At 53.5% G+C, this 18,261-nt stretch overlaps 1 protein-coding gene across 4 annotated transcripts in view; it reads right to left on the bottom strand.

Moving 5' to 3' along the window:
- Positions 1 to 2,787: 2,787 nt before the first annotated feature.
- Positions 2,788 to 18,261, bottom strand: part of Arhgap22 (Rho GTPase activating protein 22) — a 158,176-nt gene continuing 142,702 nt past the window's right edge. For 3 of the 4 annotated variants that reach the window (XM_021643463.2, XM_021643465.2, XM_021643464.2), the window contains 6 exons: positions 14,022 to 14,229; positions 10,408 to 10,540; positions 9,642 to 9,715; positions 8,506 to 8,627; positions 5,531 to 6,416; positions 2,788 to 3,384 (listed from right to left, as the gene is read on the bottom strand). In XM_021643463.2, coding sequence (XP_021499138.1) covers positions 3,156 to 3,384; positions 5,531 to 6,416; positions 8,506 to 8,627; positions 9,642 to 9,715; positions 10,408 to 10,540; positions 14,022 to 14,229 — 1,652 coding nt within the window. In that variant the 3' untranslated portion in view covers positions 2,788 to 3,155. Of the gene's footprint in view, positions 3,385 to 5,530; positions 6,417 to 8,505; positions 8,628 to 9,641; positions 9,716 to 10,407; positions 10,541 to 14,021; positions 14,230 to 18,261 lie in introns of those variants that run through there. The other variant, XM_021643468.2, reaches the window with a different exon arrangement.

Below are 18,261 nucleotides of genomic sequence, written 5' to 3'. Positions count from 1 at the left end.
CCTTGCTTACCTCCCCTTCAACCTTCTGCTAGCCTTCCAGCATCTGGTGCCCTTGAATAGTGTACCTGCATCCTCTTTTGCCCACTCCATGCCCTGGCTACGAATACAGACCTTGTTTCAATGCAAGCCAGTTTGTGTAAGTGGAGTGAAGCTTGCTTGCTTGCACCCTCCATCTTGGCCCCCTGTTGGGTCTACCCACCACCTACTGCATTCTCTTCTACCTGCCTTGGTCAGCTTTGTACCACTATAGTGAAACACCCTAGATAATTACAAAGAGAAAATGTTTAGGGGAAGGGGTCAGCCATGACGTTAGCTAGGATGCTTTGGGCCTGTGGCGAGGTAGCACATCATAGCGGACATGGTGAAAACCAACTCCGTGGGCCACGAAGCAAAGAAGGAACTGGAGTCCCCAAGTCCCCTTCAAGGGTACATGGCAAATGACCTCAGGAACTCGGCTCTTATGAAACATTGACCCTGAAGGGGAAGGGACTCTTGGTCTCACTGCAGTCTTGGCTGGCCTGGGGTCTCACTGCAGTCTTGGCTGGCCTGGGGTCTCACTGCAGTCATGGCTGGCCTGGAACTTGACTGCTTCTGCCTCCGAGTGTGGGGATTAATGGTGTGTGTGCCACGCCATGTAGGAAAGAGACTCTTAAGCCTTAGAAGGCTGAGTCAGGAGTCTCAAGACCCACCTCAAATTTATAAGATCACCAAAACCTCAGAGATTGTGTCAGAACTAGCAACCCACCAGTTTGCAGGGAGCTCATGAGCTCATATTGGGTGGGCTTTCCCATAATGCGGCTGACTTTTAGTCGCCCATCCTCCTGAAGATGGACTAAGCTAGCCTAGAGTTCATGTCTTCCCCCAAGAAAGTCACACAGCCTTCCCTGAAGCCCTACCTCTCAGCCAATGAGCATTCTCTCCAGCCCACAAAACCAAATTTTAAAACATGTCTGAAGTAGCCTGTGGTCAGAATCCTAAATTATTTTTACCAGTTCGTACTACTTCGCAATTAGTGATGTTTTTACCAATGGCCTCTGCTCTTGTTAGAGTGCTTCACCAGATTAAACAAACAAACAAACAAAAACATCTCATTCCCTATCTGTTCATATTCACAATTTATTGGTTGACTTAATATTAAGTGAAGTCATTCTAGTGTGAGAGCTGAAAACTTTAGGCTTAGAACACTTGCATAAGCATAGCCTAAGAGGAAGAAAAGGCTGAGAGGCTCCTGGGCAGATCACCCACCATAGATGAGCCTCACACTCGGAAGCGGATGTCTACACAGGGGAGCGTGCATTACACAGGTGGGAGAAGAGTGGCGTCCTTGAAGTTTCCCATAAAAATAGTGCATGCCTAGATAGCTGTTGCCAACAGGGGGCAGCCTTGCCTTGTAAACTGTCTTCTCTGTCAGGGGCAGGCAGGCAGCTGTCCTTAACCAGGATTAGAATTCCCTTTCCTCCTGTGGTCCTGGAAGCTTTTTTGATGAGCTGGTGGTTTGTTTGTTCATTTTGTTTGGCTTCAGGTCAATTCAGTACAATCCTGCAACTGTGGTGAGGAACACAGCAGGACTGTGAATGAATTAGTCCCACCTAACTTCTCCCAGGCTGTTTGCCCTGCCATAGAGATGATAAGGACCGATATCTGTATTGCCATAAAATACAGGTTCTGAGGAATCAAGTCCCTGTAAGCTTTCTTTTCTGATGCTGGGGAGGGTGGTGTTTTGCCTTTGGACAAGGAATGCAGGCCGGCTGTAGCAGCACCCATAGCGTAGACTAACATGTACGCTGGCCCTCTTGGCACTCCCAGGGACACCCTGACCCTGACCTCTGATGCTGCAAGGGTCCTTGGCAGGAATCCTCATTGTGGAACTCTCCAGTCTGAGGTCAGGTGCCAGTCTGTCTTAGCACTGAGGGTGAAGGGAGGGGCGTAGCCCGTGCTAGCTAGCAACACCACATCTCTGGCCATTCTACCACCCCGGTGTAAGACATGATACCTGAGGTGGGCAGGTTGGCGTTAGGGGCTTACTGACCTTTCCACGGCAACCAGAAACTGGGATACTTTGGTGACCTCTTGCTTCTGCCCCACAACCGCCACATAAACACACATCAGCCACCCTAGGTTACTGTGTAAGGGGGGAAACGAGGCCACACATGTGATGACACAGGAAGCCAGCCCTCTCCCAGCCAGGCCTGTATCATGGTCAGCGTTTACTGTCAGCTTGACAGGATTAGAAACTCAGACACCTCTGGGCGGCTAGGATGTTTCTGGAGGAAGATCCACGGGCAGTGAATACAATGTGACCACCGGTCTGGGGTTCAGGTTGTCCCAGCTGGATCAGTTCTCTCTGGCACCCAGCTGAGAGCCTTCTTGTCTGTCAGCTATCTTGTCACAGCAAACAGAGTATGCCTGAGCTGCCTAGAGGCTGGGGTGTGGGCCAGGGGGCACTTGAGGTCTGAGGATGCCTAGAGCGGGTAGACATGGAAGTTACAGGCCAGTCTCACTCCCAGATCTGGAAGGGGCCAGGCCCCGTAGAAGGTGGGAGATGTGTAGAGGCCCCACCTCTGGAAGAGACCTGATCCCCTGCAGAGGAAAGCTGTTACAGAGAGCCACCCAGAAGACCTTGTAGGGCAAGAAGTAGCCACAGAGGCTCAGACGTGGGCGAGCTGAAGGAGCTGCTGAGGTGGCTTCCCTGACCCACACCCTGGAGATGCTCAACCTTTGGAGAAATATATCACCTGGTACACTGCACTTGGCACAGACACGAAGAATGAGGCTAGTGACAGGTGCCACGTGTTCAGAGCACATTTAATAAAGAGTGCAAAGTTCTTAGTGGTGGCCTGGCTCTTAGACGCCATCCTTTTGGGTGGCCACTGGGGACTCTTCCTGGATGAGGCAAATGCTGATGATCTTGGCACTGTTCCCTGACACATGCAGGAACCCGTATGTTTGGAGAAGCATCCAGATCCTGCCTGGACTCTGGGATCCTGTTAGTCCCCATGGGGGTGTCAGACTCTTTCTATCTGGCACTTGGGGGTGAGGGGGCAGATGGCCCTGCTGGTAGCCTGGCCCAAACTTGAAGCTTCTGGCTTCCTCTGCAGCCTGTGGCCAGCCCCACAGGGAAAGTGAGCAGACATAGACATGTGCTTCTGCTCCTTTCATTCTGGGGCTCTGGCCCCTTTGGTCCCAACAGTCAAGCTCCCCAAGGTGGCGAAGAACTCCTCCATCTCCTTCTGCAGCAGCTGGTTCCTGCGCTCCGCATCCTCACGAGCTCGCTCCGAGTTCCGAAGCTTGATCTGCAACATGGCATACTTCTTCTTCTCCTGGTCCAGCTCCTCTTCCAACCGAGACATCTGCTTCCGCAGGTCAGCACTGCCCTCCTCGATGCTTAAAACGTCAAGAAGAGGGAATTTCAGACTTTAGCTACTGGAATACTGTCACAGCAGAGATGGCCCTGGGTCTTACCAAGGCAGGGAGGTGGTGAGGGTGCTGCAGGGAGGGATCTCACAGCCTGGCCACTCCTGCAAGACAGTGGGGGCTTCCTACCGGGAGGCTTCCTTAGGTTTGTGGCCCAGAAAGGCCACCCTAAGGATTCCTGCCTTAGCACTGGAGCTAACAGGTATCCCTGAGCCCTCACTAGATAGAACCTTTTGTCCCTCCAGCTCTGTTGGCTGCCCTGGCAAAGTAATCAGCTGCCACTGCCAAGATGGGCAGAGGACCCCTGACCTTTGTTCCTACATTCTCAGCCACACCTCCTGCTCCTTTCTATGCATTGCTCTGGCAGAACATAAAGCCATGGGTAATTCCTGTCTGTCCTTTATGTCCTCCTGCATGTCACCTCCCGTGACTGTCCTGAAAGTCCAGTAATATCCGAGTCTTCCATGGCATTGACAAGACAGATGCTCCTGGGCCCAGCAGCCTTTGAATGGGGGGGGGTAGCTCCCCTTCACACCCCAGAGCACTGTAGTCACCATTCGGGGACAGTATGCATGCAGCAAAGCTCCAGCAAACAGTATCTGTGGAAGGGTTATCAGCCTTCCTCCACCCCCAGACACTGAGCATGCTGCTTAGAGAACGCTGACGTCCCTTCACCGTAGCAGTGGGCATGCTATCAGAAAGGGTACCTCACGAGAGATGGCACTGAGGACTCACTTGCTTCTCTTCTGTCCCCAGCCCTGTCCTCTCTTTTGTTGGGCCTCTGTCACTATTATGCTAGAGTGACCTTGTCCGGTCTCCTGGTTCTAAGCCTTCCAATTAAGCTTCTGGATCATGAGCATCTCCAACAGTCCAAAGCTGAACACCTGGCAGCTTCCCCCAAGCCATGCCCTATCCCACTCAGTTCTCCCCAACAAGCACCTGCTTATCAGCTGCTCCCCAACAACTTTACAGCTTTTATGCCAGGTGAGCTCCTCTCACCTCCTCAGGGAGCGAGGCCCACCCCCTCCACCTTCAGGACATGGGCCAAACACTCCACTGTTGTCCCTGTGGCCCATGCCACCCCACAGGAGCCTGGCCTCCTGTGGCCTCCTCCTTGGTTCCTACTGGTCTTCCAGTAAGCTTTTCTACCAGAGCAGCCAAAGTCCTTGAGACACTCCCTCAACCCCTTCACACTCAGTCCCCTGAAAAAAAACAAGCAGCACCCACTCCAGGAGGCCCTGCCTTACTACCCTGCTCAAGGCTGGCACAGCCCCTCGGTGTGCTACTCTAGCCTCACCCCGGGCCTTTCTATCCTCCCCCGAGGAGGACCCCTTCCCTCCCCAGGGTTAGTGTCCTGTATCCACTTCCTAGCATGCCATGTATTTCTGGTGACTTTTGTATGTTGTCTCATCCTGATACCCCAAATATGGTATGGTGAGGCTCAGAATTCTGGTAAGTTTGGGCCACAGCCCCCTCTCCAGCATCTAGCCCAGTATGTGTATTTCATAAACAAAAGATTCTCTTAAGGAAGTACTGGAAGGGCAGAGACTGGATTACAGGAGGCAGAATGGGTGGGTTTTGTGTATGCCGGTAGAGCATATTCCCAGAAGCCTGTTAGATGGGACATAATGCCCTCTTCCTCCCTGTGCTGGAAACCATCCTCATCAACGACTCTCCTTCCGGGCAGCCTAGGCCACTCTATTAGTTAAGAGCATCACAAGGGCCTTTACTGTGCTCCTCCATTCTTCCCAAGGAGGGACCTGTGTAGGTAAGGAATGGCAACACTCGGGCAGCTGGGGTGGGCTGGTTTGCACACCGAGCAGCCCCTGGGCAGCCCTCTCTGTGGCCACCCTCCGTGATACAAAGCTCTGTTCTCATGCACTGCATCCTGTGGAGCCACCTGGCTCCCTACTCTTGACCTGCAAACAAACTGGCATTCTCCTTTGTTGCGATGCCTCTAGGAGGCATTTGTGGAGCCTGCCCAGTGATGGGTCCACCCACTGCCACACCTGAATATCCTAGGGTCATTTTCCAAGGAAGGCAGACTGGGAGGGGGCTTCTCTGAGCCTTGCCCCCTGCAGCCTTCTCAGCAGTCAGCATAAGCGTAGCCCTTTACCTTTTCAGGCTCCTCTCATACTCAGTCCTCTGTCGGCATAGCTCTGCCCTGAGCTCAGTCACCTGGCCCTGGAGAGCCTGGCAACGGTGAACATGGGCCTGTGTGGGGCTGCCTGGGTCATTGGGCTCACTGCTGCCACTGCCCACACATGCCTCATCCAGGCTGTGGCCCAGGTCTGGGGACCTGTGGTCCTCACTGCTACTGGGGAGAGGAGAGGCCTCGAGAGCCCATTCGGTGTGTAAGGAGCTGCAGGCAGAAGAGTCGCTGGCCCGGCAGGCTGTGCAGCTGCTGACAGAAGCCTCTTGGGATGATGAGGCTACAGACCACCCTGTGCTGGCCATGCTGGCAGTGCTAGAAACGTGGCTGGAAGGGGGCACGTTGTCATAAGTGGAGAGTCTCTGTGCTGAGCCTGAATCCTTGAGCCGGTCCCCTGATGAGGCCCGACGGTGGCCACGCAGAGAGGATAGGCCGTTTATGAGCCAGTTCCCACCGGAGGAGATGATGGGTACCTCTAAGGATGAGCTGCCCCCCTTTGGGCTCTCTGACCGGGAGCCAGGCGGCCGAAAGGAAGGCTTCCAGCCAGGCAGAGTATGCATCCTCTTCCCAGGGCTGGTGGCAGCAGGGCCAGTCTGGCTGCCAAGGCGTGGTGGAGAAGTTCTAGAGAGCACTGCGGCAGCTGGCCCATCCAGAGATGAAGTCCTGTGTGTGGGCAAGCCAGGGCTGCTGGGCTCGGCCTGGTGGTCCCTGGTGACCTCCTCGGAGCCCCACTCTACAGTGCCCTGGACAGTACCACGTAGTGAAGCGGGTTCTTCCAGGGAGGTTGCGGCAAAGAGCTGTTGGTGTTTCCGGATGAGGACAGTCATCAGATGCTGAACCAAAGAGGTGCCTGTGAGAAAGAGAGGGGAGAGCTTGGCTGTGAGTGGCCCAGCCCACACCTCTAACACACTCAGGGCTAGCTACAGCTCAGACATAGGATGCCTGTTCCTGAAGGAGGACCACCACACCAGCCAGGACCAGACACAGACAGATCTATGCCCACAAAGCTCTTGGGCATGGAGGAAGCATTGGACTGCTCTCCTAGGAAGAGGTAGGTGCCATGCGTACCTGAGACTCACCGAGGCCACAGGGTGATGGCTGGCATAATGGAACTGGAAATCAGAAGCCAGTAAGTCAGAGCCCATCAACCACCCAGTCTCTCTGGTGCTTTTGCTTCTGCTGGCTGTGCCCTAATGAAGCCCCTCTGAGGACGCAAGGCTCTGTCTGGAACAGGGTTTACACATATGCGTGCAAATATGTACACACGCACGTGCTCGCAATCATCCTTTTTTAAGAAAATTACTTGTTTCTGGGCTGGAAAGATGCCTCAGCAGCTAACACCTGCTGTTCTTGCAGAGGACCTGGATTCAGTTCCCAGCACCCACATGGTGGCTCATAACCATCTGTGGCTCCAGTTCCTAGGAAACCCAATGCCCTCTTCTGACCCCAGCAGACACCAGGCATGCACATGGTGCACAGACATACATGCAGCCAAAACACTAATCCACACTGACAGATGAAATAAAAATTTTAAAGTATTCTATGTGTGTGAGCATTCTGCTTGCTTGTATTTATGGGCACCGTATGCGTACCTGGTACGTTTGGGCCTTAGAAGAGAATGTCAGATCCCTTGGAATCTGACAGAGCTATAAATTGTTGTGAATTGCCATGTGGGGGCTGGGAACCAAACCAGGGTCATCTGAAAGAGCAGCCAATGCAGGTAACTACAGAGCCGGGGTTCTAGCCCTTGTACACATGTGTGGAGATATGTATATATGTGAATACACGCATGCACAGTGTCGACCACCAATCCCTCCATCATCCCCTGAGGCACAGTACCCCAAATCTGGGGGCTCGATATGGGGCTCAGCAGCAACGATAGGGCCATGCAAAGGTCTGTAATGTCTATTCTGCAACCTCGTTCCCCCTAGCTACCCGCAACCAAACACTAGATTTGGGAGATTCACCGTGGATGAGAAAGACCATGGCCTGGGAAGGTCCCCACAGAACCCTAGTGATCCAGCAGAATTACAGTAGGTACTTCTCAGCCAGAAAACAGCCTTCCCACAGTGGGCTGTGGGGCTACTGCTGGTGTCCAAGTTGGAGCCCATGTCCTCAGCCCTGATCCAGGACCTCCGGCATGTCCCCACCGACTACATGTGTATGGCCATGTGTGTATGGCCACAACATCCTGTGTGGCCAGCGTGGTTCTTACACTGGTTCTGCTGCAGAAGGTCTTCCCAGAGGCGTGTGCATTCTCGTTTCCACACCAGCCTCTCTCTATGTGGGCCCTTGACAGGCTTGGCTGGCAGGCCCTGGTGAGTCACCTCACCTCACTTGGCCTCCTTCTCATCATCTGGGACTTAAGAGCAATTATCACAGGCTGGGCATTAGGCCTGTAACTGGAGGCAGCTTTAACCCTTTTTCACCTCTTTCTTTCTCTGAGACCATGTCTCACATTGTCCAGGCTGCCCTCAAATTCCCAGACTTAAGGAATTCTCCCACCTCAGCCTCACCATATTGCTTTAAAAAAACACACACACATAAAAATAAAAACAAAACAAAACAAAATCCCATCATTTTACTAATTACTTATCACAAAAGAGAAATTCTCTGCCATTTGCACAGGTCTGTCATCAAGGAACCTAAGATAATTACTTGACTGTGACAATAAAACAGAAAAACATTCTGTGTGGGCTCAGGGACAAGTATTTTTGCTTCCAGCTGTCCTATAATCTCTAACCATTGGTCATTTTAACTGTTTCCAATGATTTAGCTGCTACCAGCCACAAAGGGAGGGAAGGAGGGAAGGAGGTTTTGTCCCTGAAAATGGAGATAGACATTTAAGCTCTTGATCCTGGCCTGGCTCTGAGCTATGGAGACTAACATGAACCCAAATTTCCCCAGTTTTGGACACTGCCAAGCCACCTCCCCTTTACCTTCCATGATGGTTACTGGATCCTCTATCTGTGGCCGAAGGATGTTAGGGCCAAAGACAGTTGCCAAATTCTGGACACTCATCTTGTTGACATCTGAGTGGGCCTGCACTTCATCTAGAAACCTGCAAAAGAGAAAAGAGGAAATCTGTGAAGCAGCAAATTGTAAACGCTAACCTGTTGTGAGCTCTAAGCCCTGCCTGGCCACACCCACCATGCCACACCCCACACCCACTCCATCTACATCAACTCTACAGCACCTAGGTACCCACCACACTGATACTTCTAGCCACACCTCTCAGATATACCCACCATACCATACCAATGATGCCTCCTCCATACCAGCCAGCCACCCACATGCTACATGCTCACCCACATGCCCTGTCAATCCATCACACCAACCTACGCTTCCGTGTCTTCCACCTTGTCTGTCACAGCTGTGGACAGCTGAACTCCAGAAATAGCCACAGAGGGCCCACCCAACTCACACCTACACTCAGCTACACCATACCCAGCCATCCGCTACACTATCATGCTACCTCTGATACCCAATTACATCCCACGCCCACCCAACCTACACCTTCACACGTTCATGCCCTCTGGCCACACCCTCTATGCCCAGCTCCCATCTTTGTGCCCCCAGGCTCCATTCTACTCCCACGATCAACCGGGCCTCCCAGGCTTTCTTTCCATGGTTGCTGTGTATGGTCAGCTGCACCTGTGTCTGATCAAGGCAGAAGGTCCCTTGAGATCTAAGAATACCATGAGAAACAAAGGCGTAGGGGCACAGTATGGTCATCTCTGCTGCAGAAGACAAATGCTCCAGAAGCTCAGAATCCCCCCCCCCAGCCCTGGGTGAGTGTCATCCCTGCAGGCTCCTACCAGCACCCAGAATGAGGGCACCTGGGGGTCTGTACCTCATGAGATATATACCTAATCAAGGGGCATATGCCAGAAGGGCGAACACAGGTTCCGTCTGCACTCATTCACTGGCTGCCTCCTACAGCTCTGTTCTTCCACACACCTTAATGTCTCAACACTTGGTGAGGGAGTGCTGAGAGTTTTCTCTCCAGGGGTGGAGGGAATGAGCACAGAGTCAGAGCAGGCCAGAGTAGCCCCACCCCAAACCAGCCACTTACTTGCAGATGTATCTGAGTAGGTTGTAGTTGGCCTGAGGAAGGTTGCTCACTTGTTTAGCCAACTCCAGGGTCCCCTTGTGAAGAAAGGAGAACATGGGGTTTCAGCAGTGAGGCCTCTGACTGGAGGAAGGTAGGACAGGAGAAGGGAGATATGGCCAGTCCCAGCTGACCTCTTCCATCCCTCCAAAGTGTGGCTGTGACCTCTTGAGACTGATTCTCTTTCTGGGAGCTGGGGTGAGGGGTGAGCCTCTGCAAGGCCACAGAGGAATGTCTCGGCTCACTTATCAGGGCACAAATATTTGCCTGATAACTCCCCTCATCCCCCACACAGTCACAGAGACGGCAAACAGTCTTTCCCGGTGCAGCAGCGCAGAGCTGCAGATGGCCAGGAGGGCAGAGGGGGGAGGGGAGGGGGCCGATACCCATCCTGGAAGACAGCTCAGGAAAAAGGTAACAGGGCTCCTCGGCCTCAACACCGTACAGACTTTGAAGCCTGAGCCAGGTGTGGGAGACGACGGCGAAACAGAAGCACCCGCTGTGAGGTGGCCAGAACTGGGCAGCCTGCGCTAAGAGGGATCTGCATTCCACCCCCACCCCCTCTTCGGCTTCTGTGAGAAACTTCTGAGGAAATAGCTACACATTCTGCAAAGCACTTGGGGGCCCTCTCTCCCCCACAGAGCAGCCCATGTGCCAACGAGTAAGTCCTGACTCCACATGCCTGCTGGCCGCCAGCCCACCCCCAGGATGTATCCCGAGAGGCACTGACCTCCCCCTCGTCCTTCGTGAGCAGCTGGGCGCAGCTGAGGAAGTCCTCATACCTGGCGAAAGGGATGACGGGCTCTGGGAGCTCCCGGAGGTAGAGCTTCAGCAGGGAGGCCACCGTGTGCACATCTGTGGTGCTGGGATGAAAAGGGGGACACAAGTGAGAGCAGGGCCCCAGGCAGCTTCAAGACCAACACATACCTCACATGCCCCAGGACAGTCAGTCTCGGGTCAAGACGTGTGCATACAGCCATGCTCCTCGGGAGCCAGCTGCCCCTGGTCAAGGTCAGGCCCAGGCTGTCTGCAGGCGCAGGAGGCAGGGCCCTGTGGAGAGGGTGACTGAGAGACCAGACGCTAGCTCCAGCTTGGATCAACTCGCCAGCCCCACACCACTCAGAATCTAGTGTCTAGTCCAGCATGAGTGGTGAAGGGGAATCCTCTTTTGTGTTCCTGGTGTGGAACTTGGGAGGCGTCCTGCTGCAGAAGCCACAGGGCACAGCTGTTCCACTCACAACAGCTGCTCGAGGTGGAAGGAATTACCTAGGATTCGGACTGGCTCACAGGAAGCCCCTCCCCCACCTCATGTTCTAGCCCACCCACAGGTACTGCTTCTTGCCTTGGTCTTCCTCTACCACAAATCTCGCTTTACTCCCACTTAACTCTTTCTCCACAGTAACACTCTCTCAGCCCCAGGGGTGTGTGGATGTGTGTGTGTTTTCCAGGAGTGGAGACTCTTAAGAGGCAAGGCTTTCATTCTGGATGAATGCTGTTGTTGGCAAGGGGAAGCGCAGAGAGGATGGGAAGCTGCAGATGGGGCCATGGCAGTGGGGCCAGCCGACTTGACCAGAGCAGGTCTGCTGACCCACTGGCCTTCTGTAGCTTTGCCTCAGGCCACCAGCCGCATGTAGCACATACCAGCACATACCATAAGGCTGGTGGGCCCAGGCTTCCATCTGGAATGCTCTTTGGTACGGGTGAGAGTGCGATGGGGGTAGAGCGAATTCACAGTGGTGTTGGAAGGGAATTCAGGGACAAAGGAACCAAGTGTTCAATAAAGGGAAGACCAGCGGTGAGTGGGGATAGAGGCTGAGAGAGCCAGAGTGGGAGGAACAGTGGGCCAGGCATACAGCTGAGCAGCAGGTCTCTGTGGGTGATGGATGGGAAGGGCATTGAGCGGGGATGCAGACAGGAAGGCCTGTGAACTGGAGGGCTAACCAGTCCTACTTGCTGTCTCCCTGAGGCAGCAGCTGCTACTGACCCTGGAGGGTCCCAGCTTGGGAAGGGCCCTGGCCTCCAGTGTGGATGGAGGAAGTGGCCCAGGAGAAGGCAGTGAACAGTGGGCAGCAGCATGCTTGGCTGGGGAGCAGAGGCCAGGGAAGAACCCCGCATGTGTGGATCTTGGGTGCATGTGGTCATATGGAAGTCCAGAATCTCAAATGTCAGTGCCAGAGGGACACTAGCGTCATCTCACTAGCACAGCCAAGGTCTGCTGGTCCCTGGCTGTCTTCCCCGAGAGAGCTCCTATGAGGAACTTTAAGCTGGGCATGGAACCAGGGGCTAGGAAAGTTTTCTGGGGCTCAGGTGTGGCTTAAGGTGCTGGCTTAGAGGAGGAGCCAGCTGTGGCCAGGGCTGCCCCACAAAGCCCAGATAGAAAAAGAGAGCATGAGCCTGAGCTGGCAATACCTCAACACAACCAAGCCTCCTCCCCCAACACACACACACACATACACACTTCAGCAGAGTCATCCCTGAATCCCTGAGCCAGTATGGAGACTAAGTCCTGTTGCGGCCATCGAAGGCCCTCAAGATGGAGCGAGATGCTGAGACCAGAGGCAAGGGCCTGACTTCTCACCTTCTGATACAGATTCCCCAGTTCAGCCAAGGTTCATCCCAAGGACAAAGAGGACTAAGTCTGGGAGCGGGAGCCCCATCAGCCACCCAGCTGCTGCTGTGAGTGAGTTCTAGGGAACAGAGCTCCAGTGCCCACAGTGAGCAGGCGGGCAGGGGGGCAGAGACACCTGGCCTCTGTAAGGCGCAGTAAGGTACTAAGGTGCCCTTGTGAGTGAGCTGAGGATAACAGACTCCAAAGCTCACTCGGAACAGGCACAGGTCAGCAGAGTCCTGGAGATCCTGTGAGTTGGTAGACACAGCTGTAGAGGAATAGAAGAAATTGGGAAAGAGTCTCTGAAGAGCGGGAAGTCAGAGCCCAGAGCCTCCATGGTGGAGGGAGAACGCTTAGAGGCTTACCTAAGAGGAGGGACTGGCAAGCCCTGGGAAGGGAGGTTTCATGATGGAGGGTCAGTCAGGAGCCACAAGCCTGGAAAAAGGGCCTTGTCATGCTGCCAAAGCAGAGATGTGGGTCTGTGGGCCTGAGCTCGGGGACAGGAGCCAAACTGAGCCCAGCTGGCACCATGCATTAAAACAGGAGGCATAACAAGATGATGACACTACAGGGTGGGTTAGGCCAGAAAGACTGCTACCTCGCCCTGAGACCCTAGTTGAGTTTGAATGTGCTGGTGTGAGTCTGACAGTCTTCCAACACTACAACAGTGTATCTGACCCCGGGACATGTCTAAAAGCCATTGCTCCAGTCCCTACCAAAGCAGCTTTTGTTTGAAGCAGGCTCTAACCTTGACGCCTACAGAAGAGATGAGGTCTGGCTGGCAGACATGCAGAATAAACCGCAAGCTTCCACAAGCTGTAGGCAGAGCATCACAGAGATCCAGGAAAAAGGACTCCTGTGCCCTCCCTGAGGAACAGTGGTTAGCCCTGAACTCCACATCTAATGAAACTACCTGGCAAAGCCCCAGAGCTTTGCTATGGGTCTGGGAGGAAGCTGGAGGGATGACAGCATTACACTCTGCGGGGTCCAGGGCCATGGCAAGCACTGCATAGCTTGTCCCATGGCAGAAGGAGCCTAGATCTAAGGAAAGATGTCACAAGAGGCAGAAGCTTTATGGGTGTCTGGTTTGAAGGCTTGATACAAGAACTCTATGTAGAACTGTCCTGTAATGAGTGGTATCCCACTGGGGAGAAGACAGCCCACACAACTCCAAGGAGAGGCAAGCCCCACCCACCCGTTCTCAGGCCCTGGGCAGTGGGTATCACTGTCTTCCTCTAGCCATGGGATGTCCTCAGTGATGAGTACAGATCCAAAGCAGGCCGAAGGGACTGTCTTCCTGCCCCAGAATCTGACTGAGATGGAACTCAGCTGCTATGCCATCATGCCATTATGGAAGCTTGGGGGGAGCTGGGTCACTGAGAGGAGGCAGGACTAAGGGCACACTACAGTAAGTGTGGAATCCTAGATACAGCTGTGCCTAAGCTATGCTGGCCTGGCCGCTAGCTGAGGCCTTCATTCCTCTACGTGGGTCAAAAAGGAGCTGAGGAAATCAACAGATGCCTGACCCTGTTTGTGGCAGACACCCTCCAGAAGACCAGCAACCAGTGTGATTCTGGGCCCCACTCTTCTGCACTCTGGGCAGAATGGCTAAATAGCCATGAGTCGCACAGTAGACAATACGGCAGGCCCTGCTCAGAGAACCCGGTGTCAGGGAGGAGCCCGCAGGAGCCTTGGCGAGTGGTCCCATCTATACTGCCCTCTCCCCCGGAGCTCACCTGTCAAACAGCGGCTTCTCTCCACAGTCGAAGGAATCCTGCAGGTCCCTCACCAGGTTGGCCTGGCCGGGCATACGGAAGAGCCCCTCTTCACTGAGTCCTCGCTCCCGGATGAAGTCCACGCACTGCTCCACCAGCAGGGGTGCCAGGCGGGGACCATACTTCCGCTCATGGTGCACCGTGTCCTCCAGCCGCTGCCCAAAGATCCCTGGACACAGAAAGGGACTATTCACTCTCTCCTGCCACTCTGCACAATGGTGGGTGAAGGGTGTTTGGACTGTGGGAGGCAGAGAATGCTGTGTGTGCACCAAAGGAGGCTCTTCCCAAGGAAGAGATGAGGCACTGGGAGGGCACACCCAGGTGGCTGCTCAGGGCTGTCAGGGCAGCAGGAGGCATGCAGCAAGCCTGGCCTGTGCAGCTTGTCCAAGCCAGGAGAAAACGGCCCTCAGGAAGCATGTGCTTGTGTTGTGTTGAAGGATGAACTCACTCCACTGGGAAACTATGCCATGCCCAAGCACAGGAATGTGAGCAGATGCCTCATGGGTCGGTCCACTGGGCACTGCTGCAAAAAGAGAGGCAGGAGGCACAGCTCAGAGGACAAGAGAGATGCCACACTGATGTGAAACACCATCCCACTCAACATCATTCATCAAAATGATGCAATGAGCATGAGCACTGGGGAGCTGGCTCAGCTCAGTGAGTACGGCTCTTGACGGGCAAGTGTGAGGACCTCAGCTCAGGGCTGGGCAAAGCTGGACATGACAGCATATGTGTGTAATCCCAGGGTTCCTATGGGAAGAGCTGGGGAGGAGGTAGAGGAAGGTCTGGGCACTGCTGGGGTAGAGGAATGACGAACTGGGCACCACCAGCAGGAACTTGAGACGGTGCCACTGGGATGGAAATGCATGCAGTGAGGGGTCTTTCAAGGAACTGAGAACTGAATCACTGCAAGCAATCCCAGCCCTCAGCAGACACAGGAAAAGAACTGAAAGTGTGCAAGAGGCATGTGTGCACACACACAGCAGCTCTTCGAACACGACAAAAGGTGGAAGACAATCAGCGGTCCCTCAGGACCCACAATGCAGCGTGCCTGCACTATGAGATGTGGTTTCTACCATACGAAGTCAGGAGATGCAGGCAGAGACCACAACAGGGAAGATACATGCAAAATAAGACAAAAAAAAAGAACAAAAGTTGTGTGGCAGCACCGGTAAGACATCCCTCCACCGTCACACAGAGACAGGAAGTGGATGGTGGCGTTGGGGGCTGGGAGGGAGGTGGACATTCAGTGGTACAGCTTCAAAAATGGAGGATGGTTACAGCACAGTGTGAACAAGGGTAAAGCCACTGAGCTTTAAGAAGGGCGAAGCAGTTGGTGGATTTTGTGAAAACTCTTAAGCACAAAAGCCGTAATTGTAAGCACCTGAACAATTTCATTCACGTGAGGCTACAAACCAGTCAAACTGACGGTAGTGTCAGGCCAGAACTTGGCTTCAGTGGGTCCGTGACTAGAAGCACCTTAGGCTCCTGGGGTTCCAGTACTCCTGGGTCTGAACCTGGCACACTATCCCAGTCATACACAGTTTAATGAAGTCAGGCCACTGAGCAGTGCACAATGACTTGCACACTTTCCGATACGCCAGGCCTCAAAAACGCTTGGGAGAAGAAACAAAGCATCAGAAAGAAAAGAACCCAAACATCTAACCAAGACCAGAGAGCAATTGAGGGTTAGAAGAGAGGAAGGAGAGGAAAAGGCAGGGGAATTTCTGGCTAAAACTGATAATTTGATGAATAACAAGACTAGGAGTTTCCTGATCGTGCAGGCAATGACAATGACGAGGCAGTATCTGTGAACCTCTCTGCCCTAGGTCAGCAGCTGGAGAAACTCTCACAACCTTGAGATCTAGGACCAAGGTTCTCCACCTTCCTAATGCTGTGACCCTTTAACACAGTTCCTCATGTTGTGGTGGCCCCCAATCATAAAAGTATTTTCGTTGCTACTTCATGACTGCAGTTTTACTACTGTCATGAATCATAATATAAACATCTGATACGCAGGGTATCTGGTGTGCAAGCCCAGTTTTGTGGGAACTGGATCATGAGGCAGCCAAGTTCAACCACCCCTCTGGCAACCTACCTCACTCTCTGCTCCAACCCTGTTTAAAAATAAGACATATCAGTCCCCTGGGCTGAGGGTGGCTCAGTGGTTAAAGCCTTTGCCCAGCATGTGAGAGGCCCTGGGCTTCATTCCAAGCACTAGAAATAAAGAGAATGGCCCTGCAAATGCTAGTCCTTAAATTGGATGTCTGGAAATAAAGCATATGGAATAGGAAAGAAAAGCCTCCCTGGCCCCACCGCCCTCTTTCTGGGAAAGCCTTTAGGGACACATCAGGGACACCATCAATGCCTTAGGTAAAGGGGTATGTGCGAGCATGTGCCATATGCACATACACGTTGGGCTTTTGTTCATACATGTGCATGTGAACATGTCAGCTTGTGCATGCATGTGGCAGGGACCTAGTTCAGCCCATTCAGTGTGGCTCTATGTACAGCAACTATCCCAGCTTTTCTGTTCTGCCACCACCATGTACATTGGAATGGAGATGAAGGAACCCAGCAACAGGTCCTATGACGGGAACCATCTGGGTCACAGCATAGGACGTAACGCTGGAAAAAGGAAAACCGGCCTCTTCTGGGACTTGACAGGCTAGCCCCCTGACCACAGGGAAAACTCAGAGCCAGGAGGCCAGGAACAAGCTGACTACTTGGGCAACTCAAAGCAGGCCAGACTCAGGAGGCCTCGAGTCTCCTCTAACGGTGTCCTAGCCTTTGAGCTGGGTTACAGCGTGCTGGGCTGAGGGCACAGACACACAGCTATTTTTCTCTCAGTCGGGACTCAGTCACCCACACTCAGGGCTTCAAATGCACGAGCTTACCTCCTATGACACTGAAAAGATTTTTAAAATTTGCTGGTTTTCCCTCCCTCTCCTTTGTTTTGAGGTGTGTGCGCTAGGCAAGCTTTCCACAATTGAGCTACACCCCAGCTCTTGAGTTTCTCTGCCAATTTCCGTGCTTCTGGTGGCAACAGACCTAAGTTTCCAACAAGGCAAGAGTGGCACTCTGTACCAGCTGTTGTCCCTTTAACCGAAAAGCACTGCAGTCCTCCAGACCACAGCATTCCCCACTGCCTCCTACCCCGCCTTCCCCGACCCCTGCTTCATGCTTTGGGGTATTTATTTACTTCTGCTGTTTTAAGTCTGTAAGTACAGACTTCCCCCAATGACACTAGAGTCTGGGTAAGTGGGGAAGATGTCCTGGCTCACAGAAGGAAGCCAGAGGAAGCCATGTCTGTGAGCAGAAGTACCATTACTTCAAATGAGCAGGCATAGAACACAGAGGAAGGTCCCGTGGACAAAGTGTCTGCAAAGGGGGGCAGGGCTCCCTTGGCATGGCACCTACCTGTCGCCTCCCATCCACTCAAACGAAGCCTTTCATTCAGCTTCATTCACTCCTTAACTGTCTCCAATGGCAGCTTTCACACAGCCACACCTAGGCATAGGGCACACCCCTGCAGTCTATTTCCTTCACGTCTCCCACCCCTGGAGCACAGCCAGGTTAAGACACTCCTCTCTTCAGGGCCACTGGCAGAGGTGGAGGAGTGAGAGGATAAGACAGACAAATACCACGCCGTGCTTTCTCCTGTCCCAAGTCACAGCACTCAGCTCCCGGCCTCAGCTCCCAGCAACTGAAGGCCACGGTCAGGAAGACACAGACATGCCGAATTCCCTCCACACTTTCACCAGGCTCAGGTGATTCCAACCCGCTTCCTTCTTTTCCCCGCGTCCTGTGCTCAGGACACCTGCCATCTGTTGCCACTGTACACTTGTGCCTGGCCCTGTTCTGAGAACAGAAGGACCCCTATTCTCAGGGGAGGCAAACCCAGTTCCCCAGCGAAACTGCAGATAACACGTCCCAGATGTGTGCACCCAGGACGTTTGTGCTCCAAGGTATGGTTGCTGGGGAAATTTTTCTTGTGTATATGAGGGAGAGTATGGCCAGAGGCATCGGGAAGAGTCCGGAGTACAGACAGAAAGCAGCAGAAGGAACATGGCCAACAGGCTGGACTGGGTCTCGAGAGGAGAGAGGGAGAGAGCGAGAGAGGAAGACAAAAGAAAGGGCATAACTGAAATAGCAGGGTTATGTAGGAATGAGAAGCTGGGAGATGAAAGCATGAGCTGGA

Source organism: Meriones unguiculatus, chromosome 9 (genome assembly GCF_030254825.1).
Source record: "Meriones unguiculatus strain TT.TT164.6M chromosome 9, Bangor_MerUng_6.1, whole genome shotgun sequence".
Lineage (NCBI taxonomy): Eukaryota > Metazoa > Chordata > Mammalia > Rodentia > Muridae > Meriones > Meriones unguiculatus.
This window is presented reverse-complemented; position numbering and strand designations above follow the sequence as displayed.